Source organism: Mchenga conophoros, linkage group LG10 (genome assembly GCF_057382185.1).
Source record: "Mchenga conophoros isolate Kocher_MC1m ecotype Shallow Benthic linkage group LG10, M_conophoros_male_GT1.1, whole genome shotgun sequence".
In the NCBI taxonomy this organism is placed as follows: Eukaryota; Metazoa; Chordata; class Actinopteri; order Cichliformes; family Cichlidae; genus Mchenga; species Mchenga conophoros.
In genome coordinates, this window is record NC_140535.1 from 9,057,968 (window position 1) to 9,072,615 (window position 14,648).

Below are 14,648 nucleotides of genomic sequence, written 5' to 3' on the forward strand. Positions count from 1 at the left end.
CCTCCTGAGGCTGACTACCGCCTTCCCACAATGCACTGCGCAGGAGCATGGCTGACTTTCGTATAGGAGTGTCATCCGAACGAGAATGAATGCACTTTTTCTTTTGGTGACAGCAGCTGACTTTTCCTGTAACTGCTTTAGATTCAGGTTTGCTAAGTAAATCTTGCATGTTATGTTTTTGTGACCGCGTCGTGAGGAGTCGACAGGAAGTCCCTACATTAATCTCCGGTGAGAACCTGTCACCGTCAGTGGGCAGCTGGGAGAGCTAGCACTGCTAGAATTAGCACTGGTAGAAATGTTAAAATAGTTCAGCTGATGTGCAGTTTAGCCCCCAATAGTCTGACTCTGCTTTGTGTAGTTTGAAAACTGATGTCTGTGTCGTATAATTTTACCTTTTTATGTCAAAACGAGGCTTTGAATCACCTTGAAGTTTGGCAATAGCTAAGCGAACCCGACTTGCTTTCTTTGTCACGCAGAGTGAAGAGCTTTAATGTGTCCAGATTTGTAGTTTTATGTTGATTCAGTGTCATGATGATCGGTCTTTCTTTTTTAATATAATAACCTTCATTACCAGCAGTAAGATGGCCCTTAAATTATTCCTGGTGAAAATTGTCTGTCAATGGATTTTTAAAGTAAAACCGATCGGTCTCTGTTTTAAATGAGCTATTTTTGTTTTGTTTCTATTTGGTGTTAATTCTATAAAGCATCCCGAGTCAGGATGTTTAGGATTTGAAATCATTAGTCCTACTATTCATCATGTTATTTCGATTTTGATTATTTATGAATTAAAAACCTCATTGTGCGAGGTACATAAAATCATAGTAGGTACTGTTGCTCTAACATTGTTGCCTTAATCTTTGATGTTACAGCAGCACCTTCTGTGGTAGCCGACCAGAGCCAAGATGGCTGGAGTTGGGGCCAAGCGCGAGGGACCACAGTTCATCAGTGAAGTGGCAGTGAGAGGCAACGCGGCAGTGCTGGATTACTGCCGCACCTCTGTGTCTGCGCTCTCGGGAGCAACAGCCGGTATCCTTGGCCTGACGGGACTGTACGGCTTCATCTTTTATTTCCTATCATCCTTTCTCCTCTCGCTGCTGCTTATTCTCAAGGCCGGACGGCGGTGGAACAAATTCTTCAAATCACGGCGGCTGCTCTTTACTGGAGGCCTCGTCGGAGGCCTCTTCACATATGTCCTGTTCTGGACTTTCTTGTACGGGATGGTGCACGTATACTAGAACATCTACTCGAAATAACTCAGAAATATTTGTCTAATGCTCTGTAATTCTTTAGGTTTGTCTGCCCTGCTGTTGTAGATAGGCTGTTAGTGGAAGGCTTCCATTGTGAACTGTTTATATGTTAAACGATGAGTTAAGAGAATTAACTGTCCTTTTCTTTCCTCCATATTTACCAGAGAATGAACTCTAACCTGTACTTAGAGAGCTATAGTTATAATGTAGGTTTACAGATCAAATCCTCACAAGTTAAACCAAGTCAGAAAACAGCAGATGTAATTACTGACTGGATTAAAGATCTCTCTAGAAGTTTTTTGGATCACTTTTTCTTCACTGGGGAATGTCACTAATAATAATAAAATTGTGATGACAAAAATGTGTTTCCAATGACAAAGAACATTCAATAAATAGAAACAGGAACAGCAAACAAAGGGAGACTCTGCATTTCAGTTTCCATTCATTACACAGAGAATATGTCCACTTGGACTCATAGAGCATGTCAGGCTGTATTCTTCAGTGTCGCCAGTGAATACTGTGTAAAAGCTTCATATCAAAGCCATAATCAGTACAGTTAACTGAACATACAGCAGAAAGCAGCAACAGTGTTTGTGCATTTTAACAACACAATACATGTGTTGAGCTGTAAAAACACAATTAAGACCACACATTTTCTTATGAATTGCTTCTAAGTGTAGTTTTTAAAAACTTTCATGCCTACTTTTTTTTACTTTTATTACTATATATTGTAATTACTGTCACTGCTAATTGCCAGTTGAGTGGTAATGAATCTGTTTTGAATCCTGACCCTGCTACTTTCTTTGACGTCCTGATGTCATGCACTTTGCACAACATTTACATTCCCCTGGATCAACACATCTTCAGTCAGGGCATCATTCATGCTAGTGACCGTGCTAGCAGTTGTGCCGGCAGGTAAGACGTGGACGTCAGTCCCACCTTTGGGTTCCGCCTCATGCAGGAAAACAAACAGGTGATCTTGCTCTGCCTGCAGACCTAATTGTGAGCCATGAAAGTGATATGATGCTTCGTCTCAGTGCCTTGGGGTGGAGCAGAGTATCGCTGTCCCGTGTTACGTGGAATTGTGGGACCCCTTTTCTCTGTAGGTGGCTGGCTCTCTGCAGAAGATCCTGCAGTGGGCTCAGTTTCTCCTGGATTTTTGATGGAATTTGTAGCCCCTTTCTCTGTCCCTGGTCTTCTGGACCTCTTTTCCCGATGGCCCGTTTTCTCATCTTTAACTTTGGTCCTCTCTTTTCTGTTGCACACAGCATTAGAGAGGTGTGCGAAAGTGAGGAGCAAGATTTAGAAAATGGCAAAGTTTTTGCAAACATATGAAGTCCTACTTGAAGTTGATGATTTCAAATTTCCTCTCTCTGTAGAAGGAGCTCGTGTTCATCATGTACAATAATATCATATCACAGGCAAAGGCTCCCTAAAAGAGAAAAATAAACAAATGAACTGGAACAGGAGAGAATATTACTTTTCTTGGTGGGGATTACACATCATCCACTGTCCTGTAAAATGACAGTTTTTGAACTTAGCACCGTGGTAATTGCACAGCAATCATCCACACATGCGTCAGCAGAATATTCTAATAAATTACTCACTGCACCGAGGAGAGCAACACCTGAGCCAATGGCAATTACTGTGGGGACAATATTGAATTTCCCGGCCTGTAAAACAATAACCAGAAACTCACTGTTAATCTCCCACCAGAATGATGTGCTTTAGAAAAAAACTAAACTGCTACTATCTCCACAGTACCTGACCATTGATCATTATATCAAAGCGAATCCCATACACTTTATACAGCGTGCGATAGGTTTCCCCATTTTGATCCTTATAGTATCTGGCATATCTGTAGAAAAAATAGTTGACATAAGATGTAAAGGCTGAAAACATGTTGGAAACAGTGAGCAGAGTGAAGGTAGTGGGTACCATACCTGAAGTTGTATCCCGATGTGATTGAGTTGTTCAAATTAATGTCCAAACGGGTGAAGCTGTACTGTGGATTACACAGAGAATAATCTTTATCCAGGTCACAGTTCCACTCAATGAGAATGCCAACAGAGCCGCCCTGATGGACACAAAGGGTAAATATTAATAGCACATCAGCGGATACACCACAAACCATACCGTACAGAGTGCTTTACAAAAAGTAAAACTTTTTAAACATAACATACCACGACCAGAGAAGACATACGCAGATAAAATCAAGTTACATGAGGCTTTGGCAAGAAAATGCTTATTTTGAACAACTGTGTTCATTTGGGATGTAATTCAGTTGAGGTGCCCTGATCTTTCTCCCTCAGAGCCTCAAACTCAAGTTGCTTGTAACGGGCAACACAGATTTAATTTGGGACCAGCCAATGTGGAGCATCAAAGCTAATAGAGGAATATCTTACTTAAACGCAGTTCCAGAAACTCAGTTTTTCATAACTCTAAACAGAAACTGAAAAGGATTAAATACTACTGAAAACTCCACATGTCCATCATCCATTTTCTTCCAGCTGATTATATAACAGATACATCTACATATACAGATGAAGACCACAAGATGTGTCAAAAAGCTTCACGACAACGACACATAACGACATGTATGTGGATCTAACCAGTTCATGAATGACCCTGCTGTTAGTAGTCTACCAGAGGCTGGCTTTTAATACACAGCTTTACTGTATTTGCATTGCAGAGAGATTCAAGTGTTTGTGGGATATTTGCAGATTTTCTCACAAATCATTAAAGAAATCAGCTTTTTTGTGCAAGCAGACCATCTCCCTATAAATCAATCAACTGATTTGAGTTTGTGTGTCCACAGAGAGATAAACTGTGTATTGCAGAATCTTCACTGTACTTTGTCCTCTTCTAACATTTTATAATGTTAGAAGATCTGCTCAAGAAATCTAAACAAGTGATGGCGAGCTACTGAGACCAGATTTCTATTATAGTTTGTTAGCAAACAACTGTGAGGAAGTGAGGAACCAAAATCACTCCCGCACATAGTCTTAATTGTTTGTCTGTCTGTGTGTTTGTTTGCTGTTTTGCATCCAGAGTTTGTCAAATTTCAATTTCAAATTCATTCATTCATTCTCAAATTTAGTTTGAGGTTAGATATCAATAACAACTCAAGCTGATTCAATTTTGGTCAAAATCTGGTTAAAGTCAAGGTCACACCAAATGTAAAAATCAGTTTAAAAAATCTTCAAACTTCACAACAATATGCTACACCCTGGGGGACATGAGTACCTGAAATTGGCCATTAACATTGGCCTTTAATGTTAGCACCCAAGGTTAAAGTTGACCTTGACCAAAAAAAATTAAACCATATTGAGTATTATATCATATGAAAGGGCATGCAAAGAGCTGTACGACGCACTTTTTATTTTCTCAATACAACATCCTATGACGTCACCATGATGCTGGAAAGCTTTGCAAAACCACATAATTATATCTTTAAAGCTCATGTTTTACAGCTTATAGAAGTCAAAGATTCCAGCCAGAGCTGCTCCAGTATTAAAGGTAAAGATCATAAAATACACTATTCTAGCATGTAATGCTTAAAAGGTCATTGGTCAAAGGTCAGGGTCATATGAGCTAGGATCATCTCCAAACTTTAAACCAAGATATTCGTCACTGGGGGGGACATAAGAACTTTCTTTTTTTTTAGCTCTTTTTTCAATACAACGCTTGACGACTTCAAAACGACACAAAATGATCAATATGCTACACTAATATACTCCAGTAGATTTCCATGTTAACAATGCTGACATGATCATGAAACATTAAAGTTTTAGCATAGGTCTTAGCCTTCAGGGGAATTTGCTCTCTTTGAGTGTTGTTGTTTCACTTTGTACCTTAACAGCCATTTCCTGGAAGTCATGTCCAGCACTGCTGACAAGATCTCTGAGGCGAAAGATGGGGCAGTAAGGATGATTCTCTTTTTCATAGAAACATCTCTTTAGGTAGCTTTCATCAGAAGTTTCAAGGACATTGGCTCTAGAAGTAATAGACAGCAGATGTGGAGTTAATGATATCAGAAACTTGTGTTTTCACTCAATGAAATGACTTAAGTGAAAAGATGGAAGTTAGAGTTATCGGGGTTTTGCTGATGGCAGCAGATAAGGCACAGCTGGTTCCATGCCTGAACCAGCTGTGCTCTTTCTGTCTAAAGTTTGTATGTTTTCCATGTGCCTGTTTGGGGTTTCTTCTCACAGACCAAAGGCATGCATGTTGTGTTATGTGGTCATTCTGAGTGGCCGCAGGCGTGGATGTGAGAATGTGTGCTCTCTTTTTTGCCCTGTGATGGACTGGCTGCCTGTTCAGGGTGTACCCTGCATCTTAGCTGACATTGGCAGCTAGATGGATAAGCATTTAAGAAAAATGGGATGGATGGATGACTTGAAAGTGCAACATCAGAGTCTGACCACCGGTTGTCATACTTAGGATAATATTGACAATTTGACTGAAAACTTGAATCTCTGAAAATATGATTTTTAGAATATATATTAGTCTTTGGTATTTCTTCCTTTTGCTTTACTAAGACCCAACCTTTGGTCTTCTTTACACCATAAAATGTTGGGCTTGGCCTATTATCCTGCAGCACTGTGAATCCTTCAGATGCAAAACAGAGGCCATGTTTCTGAACAGGAAGGGGCTACTGGCTGAGCGTGAAGGTCCTTTATTATAGACATACTTGTCCAGGGTAGAAAACAACTCTAGACTTCACATCCAGAAGAAGGTGTAAGCCGAAGCATGTAGGTGTATTTTTAGTGTCACTTGCCCACAAAGAAGCTACTTTATTACTCGCATAAACTACTAGGACTGCCAGGACCTGGATTTTTTAAGCCAGTTTTGGTTAGATTCATTCATTTTCTTCCTCCTGATGGTTTTCTTGTGCCCAGTAGTCTGTTACTTCCATAGCACTAGGTGGTCTTCTCAATAAATAGGACTTTTTTCCATTATGTACATTTTTTAATATAACTTTTGCTGACTTTTGCTCACTTGGTCTTTATTGATGTCTTTTGATTTATCTGTTTTTGTTTTGTTTTTTTCCTGCAGTGAATAAAGCTGGATGTATTGATCTTCTATGGCTGCTTTTGGACACTCTGCATCCATTTTCCAGCATTTTAGAGCTCTGCCCTGTGGGAACCTTCACACTCACAATGACCCGGTCAAAGCTCTTTGTTGCTAAGAATAACAGGCTGACTAGTGACACTTTTGCTCAGTTATGATGGAATATGTGTTCTCCAAATCAACCTGTTCTATTCTGCTTCAGGGGAAGGAAACAACTCAAAAAATGTTACTTTTTGCACAAAGATGTTAACAAATTCAGTGCCACAGTTTGGCTAGAAATATGGAAGAATCTAAGATTTATCTTCCTTTTTTTATATGATTATAAATCTTTATAACATTTTTTTTTTTTTTTTTTTTAAAGGGGAGAAGATTTTTAATGTGATCTCATACCATTTTAACTTTGCCTTAACTTTGGTCCTCAGATACGCACATATGCCTCTGCATCTGTACCACTGTGCACTTCAGAGTTTCACTGTCTGGACTCCAACTAATCTGACTAAGCTTTCTTCAGTGTACACTACAAAAGTGGCGCATGCAGCATGCGTATGTCAGTCAAACCAAAGCTTACACCCTCTAGCTGCAAGCAAAAGAAAAAAACGTAACTGGATACAGGACACTGTAAGATGTGTAGTGTTGCCGGCCATTTGAAGTAAGTTCCATTCAGGCGAAAGCATTACCTCATTAATCACAGGCATGCCAAGATTAGTAGGGGAACATAAGAGATGTATCCGTAATTATAGTAAGATCTTGACAGATGAATTAGCTATAGCTGGGGCATCTCTGTGCATTATTGCAGGACTCGTGCAGGGAACAGCGGAGAGGGTAGCTCAATGGGCTAGCCCATTCTGATCAGACACCTGTCCAGGGCAAGGCTTGCTGTCAAGGACGTCTCAGATGACTGTTTCACTGTCTCACTGAGTGCAATGCACAGAATGGTATAAATAGAAAGCTCTCTGCACCCTAAAGCTATTTAAAGCAGCCACTGGAGCGTGCATATCCCCCCAGGTCACTCTATGCCCCAATCCCTGGAAGACATAGGCACACCAGCAATCAGCAGCCACTTATAGCTACTTACTTGGAGAACTCAAACTTGGGGAACCTGATGAAATTCTTGATGTAGATGGTGAAGTTTTCTGCATCACTCAGTAAGGGCTCTCTGGAAATGAAAGAGACAGGCAGCTGTGTGAAAAAAGAAAAGGGAGGCGACAGCCTATGCCAGTAATAAATAGAACCTGTGAAATATCTGGGTCTGTGTGAGGGATCAGAGCCAGTGTTAATGCAGCAGCAGCTCAAAATGGCAAATTTCCAAAGTTCTGTGAGGGATGATGAATGCTCACGCGGGTCTCTTGTTGTATTCAACGGGACACCAGGCATGAATCTCGCAGGTCCCGGTGCTGTTTAAACACAAGCCAGTCTTGATTCCTAACAGAGAGAGAGAGAGCAAAGAGTTGGCAGGCTGTGTGGTGGAGCTGAACAAGAACTTAAAAAATGAAAAGACACAGAGAGACATAATGAAATGTGTAATATTAAAGAGTGGCGGTATCAGGACAATATTTTGTATTGTTTCATTATACAGATCATAAATCAGAGAATGGAAAAAGCGAGGATAAATCCAAACAAACAATCAGATTTTTACATCCCTCACCATGACCTGCTGTTACAGGCTCCCCCTCCATGCAGTCATCATCAGTTTTGCATCGTCCATCTGGCACCTTGGAACTCTGTTAGAGGCACGATAAATAAAATAAATATATATATATAGGCTATATATATATATATATTTATTTTTTTTTATTTTTTTTACTATGACTTTTCTGCTTTCAGAAAATGCTAATTTCCTTCCAATACGCACCTCAGCACAGAAGCCCAGCCTTTGATTGGGGGTCTCTATGTAATTTGTTACAACAAAGAACACCTGCTCACCCTGCAAAATAAAATTAAGTCCTGGCAGTGAGATGAAGAAGCAAAATGTTAAACAAATTAGTGCCCCCAAGAAGCTCAATATTGTTAAATCTGCCGAGGCAGACATTGAGACTAATGATACAAGGCAGCCCAAACATTCAATAGCCTCGTAATATGTCTTGACAGGAACATAATTAGCGAGTGCTGCTATCAGTGCCATCAGTGTTGCTATCCTACAAACTAAAAGATAGACTCACATTTGGGGGTATGACATAGTCCTCGGCACTCCACAGGTAAGGCCCCGTCTCAGAAGTGTTGGTCAGAGTGACACCTTTAAGCTTGGTGATGACTGAGCTCTGGATGGCCTCTTCTTTCTCCTGGTACCCCTTCTTCACCACAAACACCCACCTGGGACATTCAGCATAACTTCATGACGTGTTCAATGTAGCCCTTGTCTACATTGCAGAGTTATGTTATTATTACTAATATTATGATTATTAAAGTGTTTTAGAAAATATCTCGCACATGCATAAGGGGTAAAACGCTTGAAAATACCATAAATTAAAGATTACTGAACGAAAAATCGACTGTTAATAGCAGGCTTGATTGTATAACCACCAGCCACTTAAAAATGTCACACTACAGTTTGTCCTCAACCAGATAACCCACACGGGAGTATTAGTAGGAAAGGCCCATACTGCGCTACCACTTTAACACAAAGTAAAAACCTTTCCACAAGCTCCACTATTTTTAACTTTGTTAGTCACTCTCCCTTTTATTATTCCATAAAGGAAACACGCTAGTTGGAGGGGGTGCATGCAGTTCACCTCACCCAATAATGTATCCCAGCACTGCCAGCTGGTAGAGCCGAAATAATATTCCGATTCTTCTGTTTTCTGCAATGACATATTTCTCCGTTTTGTAGTTGAGAAGAGAAAATAAGAAGCCCCCCCAGCCTGCCATTCCTCCCCGCACGGTGGAGCCGAGTGAGACGGCAGCTCGCAGTCCCCCAGCTGATATATACAGCTGCTTCTCTTGTCATGCAGCGGGCAAACCCACTGAGACAGGGGTCTTCCACTCAGTTCCTTGTGGAAGAGCGACGCAGGGAAAGTTTATGTTGTTGCATGGTTTGATTACACACTCACTTTGACTTACATGAGCTGTGTGCAGCAGCACCTTTGCTAATAATTCATTCCTGTGCAAATACGGCGACTTGTACTTTTCCAACAGCGTTTTCCAACACTGTCATGAGTGTTTACAAGTATAGTAAAATTATTTTTGTAACTGTTGCATTTTTAAAAATTAAAATGTGGACGGAGCGAAACGCACACTTGCCATTGGTTACTACCCTCGAGTTTCAGCTGTTCTTCCTGAAAAAAGCAAATTTCATAGAAAAAGCTATTTACCAAATTCGGCCATGTTTGTAGTTTTGTGCTGTTCTACACTTGTACTGCATTCTGTTTATGTTGTTCACAATCAACATGCTGAGCAGAAACATTTAGTACTTTTTTTTATTTATCGATGGCTCAAATCACAGCACAGTGTTTTGTTTCGGGGTTTCTTTTTTTGGGGGGGGGGGGGGGATTTATAGAATTTATGTTGCAATGGATGGCCAGTCAAAAAACAAAAAAACAAAAAGAGAGAAAGAAAGAAAAAGAATGACAGGCACTTGACGTCTATAACTGGAAGGAGAACTGAGAATGAAGACAACATATTCATTGTTGAGAAATGCTGCAGAAAGGTTGAGGAAGCTGCAGCAGAGCGCCTTCGCTAACACTCATTCAGGAAGGACAGGTACAGGAAATCTTTAACACTACATGCCATCATGCGCTAATATCTAGTAGATGACATCTGTAGCTTACATCTTCTTTTGATGTAAGCTTCCTGCGTTTACGACCCTTTGGTCAGCAGGAGGTCTGACACACACACACACACACATTCTCACATAACACACACACACACACACACACACACGCACACACACACACACACACACATTCTTACAGAAGTTCACACATATACATAAAATGCTTTGTCTTAGAACCAAGGGGGCGTGGCTTTGTTCTGACGTGTTTTGTGTGAACTGTCTCTCAATAAAAGGTAGCAGGAGGAGGTCAGATCTGGGGGTCATTTTCGTGGTGGACACAGACGAGGCCTCCCTTGCGCAAATAATCGATCGATCGACTGTCTTGTTTTCTTCATGATGAATAAGTCTCTAGAATTAGCGGGGCTTGTGGAAACACAGACCCAACACCAACCAAAATGCCATGCATGCTCTCACCTTAGAATCTCGATTTCAGTAAACGGTGTTCGGTAAGATTTCTGGGACTGGATTTCACTGGAACACCTGGAGCCTGTGGCTCTGCGAATTCATGTAACCAGAATGAAGATTGATTTGATTGGAGAACTTGTAGTAAGCACAGAAGTAAGCTCCTTCTCCCTCTCCCCTCTCCCTTATCTTTCCTGCTTAGTTTCTTGTTTGATGTTCAGTAAAGACTCTGGATTCGTGATTACTAGCAAGCTTTGCTTACTGTGTAACTGAGCAGACATTACACGTAAGCCACCTCACTCCCGGGGGGGCGGGTCTCACTTTTGCGCAGCGTACTACACGGAACAGGTATATTGAAGCAGCATTAATGAACAATATTAGTCAGATGTTCTACACTTCTCATGTCTTTTGTATAGTCTCGCTTATTCTCTAACCCCAAGAGAGTCTCCCAGACTTGTTCTCTAAAAACCTACAGAAGAATTATGGATTTCATCAACTGGTCCCTTAACGAAACTGACAACTCCTGAGCTTGGGAGAGCCTGATTGTCCTGCAGAGACGTTTGCTGCCGGATACTCGATGGTCGGTTGCGCCGTGTGTCTGGCGACACTCTTGATGGAGGACTTTGAATGACATCTACCAATTCGGAACCATGATAACAGAGTTCTGGCTGATTGGAGCTGGCTCGGACCTGGCTTATCGCCACAAGGCTGGCCAACATGATAGACAATGGGCAGGGCTGTGAGTACTCAGACTGTGTTTTTGTGGAACACAATATGGATAAGATCTTGGAGAAGCTCATGGCTCTGCAATATAGGTAACATCTTGAAGAAGAACAACAGGAATTGAGAGACCTGGTGACCAGTGACGGACATTAGACCAACTTTAAAATTTGAAGCATTTTGTTCGCACCAACCAAAACAACTACCATCTTCATCTCATGTGGCCTCCCTGGTGCCAGCTGGATGCTCAAGGCAAAAGCTGACAGAATAACAATTCTCTCCCTTAGATAACAAGACTGTGTTGTGATTCTCTTCCCCCTCCTTCAAGGCCACCCGCGTGTCGACTGAAGATTGTTGACTTTTGCTTAACCGGGTGAAAGGACACTTTCTCTCGACTGAACACGGAACACACACACACACACACAAGCATGTACACTGACACAGACCTACACTCACCCCCTCTAAAGCTTATGTCTTCCATGTTGCGAGATGTGATGATTCATGTGCTGAGGTGTTTTTTTCTGTTCTCAAACTGAGCTCCCCATTGGAGCTCAGTCTGGGGGGAGTTCTTTTTTCTCATGTTGTGCATTTTCCATTGTTATACCTCTCTGACCCGTCTTCCCCATGTGATGTTTGTGTAATGTATGTATGGTCGGAAGGGTAAGATGGCACTGGCAAAGGTCGGCAGCTTTAACCCAATTTCCTTCGGGGTCAACCTTCAGGATCAATGAAGTTTTATTGATTGAATGATTCCTGTGGCATTTCATGAATAACAAGCTTCATCTTGCCACAGTGTGACCAGTCAAAAGCTCAATTTCTGTTCCAGAATTTCAGTAAACTGTAAATAACACTTTTCACTTAACTGGTCTGAAGAGAAAAACAAGTGTGCTCCACTTATAAAGGGTGTAAAGCAACAAAGACTAATTATTAAAGAGCATGGGCAGAAGCTGAGTTTATTCAAATTTTTATTAAGCCATCAAAAGCCCAACTTAACATAACACAAGTTGATTAATATACAGCATAAGATGATTTATCATGCAAGTGCATTTTAGTAAGGCTGTATATGCATTTGAATCAAAGGGAAACCGCCCTAGAATTTAATCTAATCCTTTATTCAGTTAGGTTCTGTTGCAAAGTAAATAAAAACACTTAATCATTTATTGGCCACCCCTGAGACGCAGGACAAGGTGGAGGGTGGACTCCTTCTGGATGTTGTAGTCAGAGAGGGTGCGGCCATCTTCTAGCTGCTTGCCGGCAAAGATCAGCCTCTGCTGGTCAGGGGGAATGCCTTCCTTATCCTGGATTTTGGCCTTCACGTTTTCAATGGTGTCACTTGGCTCAACCTCCAGGGTGATGGTCTTGCCAGTGAGGGTCTTCACGAAGATCTGCATGCCACCCCTGAGACGCAGGACAAGGTGGAGGGTGGACTCCTTCTGGATGTTGTAGTCAGAGAGGGTGCGGCCATCTTCTAGCTGCTTGCCGGCAAAGATCAGCCTCTGCTGGTCGGGGGGAATGCCTTCCTTGTCCTGGATTTTGGCCTTCACGTTTTCAATTGTGTCACTTGGCTCAACCTCCAGGGTGATGGTCTTGCCAGTGAGGGTCTTCACGAAGATCTGCATGCCACCCCTGAGACGCAGGACAAGGTGGAGGGTGGACTCCTTCTGGATGTTGTAGTCAGAGAGGGTGCGGCCATCTTCCAGCTGCTTGCCAGCAAAGATCAGCCTCTGCTGGTCGGGGGGAATGCCCTCCTTATCCTGGATTTTGGCCTTGACATTCTCAATGGTGTCACTGGGCTCAACCTCGAGAGTGATGGTCTTACCAGTTAGGGTTTTCACAAAGATCTGCATGTTTTCTCCTGTGAAAAAGATTCCATATTACCAATAATAAAACATAAGGCGCGCACACACACACACACACACACACACACACACTAATAAAGATATTTGATCAGCATGCTGTGCAATAGTACTGTATTTGTAAAATGCTGGGCAATTATTTCTTCCTTGTAGAAACGCACACCAAAATTGGCTTATGCATACGTTTTCTTTATATACTATCAGTCGGTCTACTAGTTATCCTTCCAGCAGGCGCGATAAACAGGACTGAGTCATACACCAGTTTTATAACATACTGGTAGGAAACCGGTGTTTCGCGTACCAGCGCCATTTTAACATAAGCGATTGTTGTTTGCCTCCTTTTTGTCCAGCTGACGTTACAACCTAATGGACGGTAGCCATTTTTATTAGTTAACGTTAGCGTTTTTACGGCATAGTTCATAGAAAGCATCTTGCTTCCAACGTAACATAACGACAGTATTCGTTTTAGAATTGATATATCAGGTGCTAAACAAGTTACATCTTTACAGTCACTCTTTATATAGCTGTTGGGTCGCACATTAAAAAATAACTAAATGAAGAACATTTAAAATGTGTTTCACAGATCAGCGGAAAAGCAGTTGATGTCAGAAATCTAACAAAAACCGCTTTTAAAAAAAACGCATAGTCATACTTACAGCTTGGGTTCACTTACGTTTCCTTGCTCTCACAGATACACAGACACCACCCTCTAACTGCAGTTGCCAAGGGAAACAGGACTTTTTATACTGGAGAAGCGTCATCGACTGGTATTCATCCGCAAATAAAACTAGATCCATGTTCTAGCAGTTTTTATTGTATTAGTATTGTCCAGTGTTTTCTTTTGATAGGGAAAATTTACATTACATTAAACGGACTTTTGTATGTTTGCTTGTTTCAAACTGTAGTAAATGAATCTATTTTTCTGCCCCAATAAAGTGAATAAAATGAATGGCCCTAAAAATAATTCACAACTTTATTGTTTTTGTTATGTTTATCCCGTGTTAATCTTACACTATGTATAGCTATAGCTGCCCTGCCTCAGTGGTCATAATAATAATATGTAGCATGATTAATACAACTACTGCACATGTGCATTTAAAATGATAAACCTAGGTGAACCACATGAATTGATGTATGATTATGCTATGATTAATATCAATTATATATCACCAAACAATAGTCCCCTCAAAGTCCTTTAAGACCCTACAGAGAGAAAATCCCAACAACCAGACGACCCCAGAACCAGGCTCAGAGAGGGGCAGCCATGTACTGCGACCGGTTGGGGGGTTACAGTAGGGAGGCAGGACAAAAGCTGTGACAAAAATAATTAAGCATTAAATGCAGAGTGCTATATAAACACCGAGTGAAGAGAGGTGAATGAAGAAGAAATGCTCAGTGCATCATGGGAAACTTTCAGCAGCCTGGGCCTGCAGCTTAGGTTCTCCTGATCCTGTCCTACTTTTTAATTTATATATAAACAACATTTGTGATGTGTCAAAAATGTTACATTTTGTTTTGTTTGCAGATGACACAATCTTTTTATTATTCTGGAGAAAACTTGAAAAAATTGGCTAAAGTTGA

The 14,648-nt window shown here is 41.2% G+C and overlaps 3 protein-coding genes across 3 annotated transcripts; 1 reads left to right on the forward strand and 2 right to left on the reverse strand.

Annotated features, from left to right (window-relative positions):
* The first annotated feature begins 12 nt into the window (after window positions 1-12).
* Window positions 13-1,544, forward strand: emc6 (ER membrane protein complex subunit 6). The gene is made up of 2 exons (XM_085288428.1): window positions 13-228; window positions 870-1,544. Exon 2 carries the CDS (start codon window positions 903-905, stop codon window positions 1,233-1,235), a length of 333 nt encoding a protein of 110 aa, XP_085144554.1. The 5' UTR covers window positions 13-228; window positions 870-902; the 3' UTR covers window positions 1,236-1,544.
* Window positions 1,545-1,691: 147 nt separating this feature from the next.
* Window positions 1,692-9,236, reverse strand: p2rx5 (purinergic receptor P2X, ligand-gated ion channel, 5). Its single transcript, XM_085288419.1, has 12 exons — window positions 9,055-9,236; window positions 8,480-8,630; window positions 8,173-8,244; window positions 7,966-8,041; window positions 7,658-7,742; window positions 7,396-7,476; window positions 5,102-5,243; window positions 3,191-3,324; window positions 3,012-3,105; window positions 2,855-2,920; window positions 2,591-2,679; window positions 1,692-2,502 (listed from the first exon to the last, which is right to left on the reverse strand). Exons 1-12 carry the CDS (start codon window positions 9,183-9,185, stop codon window positions 2,244-2,246), a joined length of 1,380 nt encoding a protein of 459 aa, XP_085144545.1. The 5' UTR covers window positions 9,186-9,236; the 3' UTR covers window positions 1,692-2,243.
* A 2,923-nt stretch (window positions 9,237-12,159) lies between these two features.
* Window positions 12,160-13,831, reverse strand: LOC146565346 (polyubiquitin-B). The gene is made up of 2 exons (XM_085288423.1): window positions 13,741-13,831; window positions 12,160-13,066 (listed from the first exon to the last, which is right to left on the reverse strand). The coding sequence occupies exons 1-2, from the start codon at window positions 13,826-13,828 to the stop codon at window positions 12,369-12,371; spliced, it is 786 nt and encodes a 261-aa protein (XP_085144549.1). The 5' UTR covers window positions 13,829-13,831; the 3' UTR covers window positions 12,160-12,368.
* Window positions 13,832-14,648: the final 817 nt, after the last annotated feature.

Coding starts and splice junctions, on each gene's coding strand:
- p2rx5 (XM_085288419.1), bottom strand. CDS start 9,185: ATGGCAGGCTGGGGGGGCTTCTTATTTTCTCTTCTCAACTACAAAACG. Junction 8,042..8,172: donor GGCTGGGCTTCTGTGCTGAG/GTGCGTATTGGA, acceptor TGCCTCTAACAG/AGTTCCAAGGTGCCAGATGG. Junction 2,921..3,011: donor ATATAATGATCAATGGTCAG/GTACTGTGGAGA, acceptor ATTGTTTTACAG/GCCGGGAAATTCAATATTGT.
- emc6 (XM_085288428.1), top strand. CDS start 903: ATGGCTGGAGTTGGGGCCAAGCGCGAGGGACCACAGTTCATCAGTGAA.
- LOC146565346 (XM_085288423.1), bottom strand. CDS start 13,828: ATGACGCTTCTCCAGTATAAAAAGTCCTGTTTCCCTTGGCAACTGCAG. Junction 13,067..13,740: donor ATCTGTGAGAGCAAGGAAAC/GTAAGTGAACCC, acceptor TCTTTTTCACAG/GAGAAAACATGCAGATCTTT.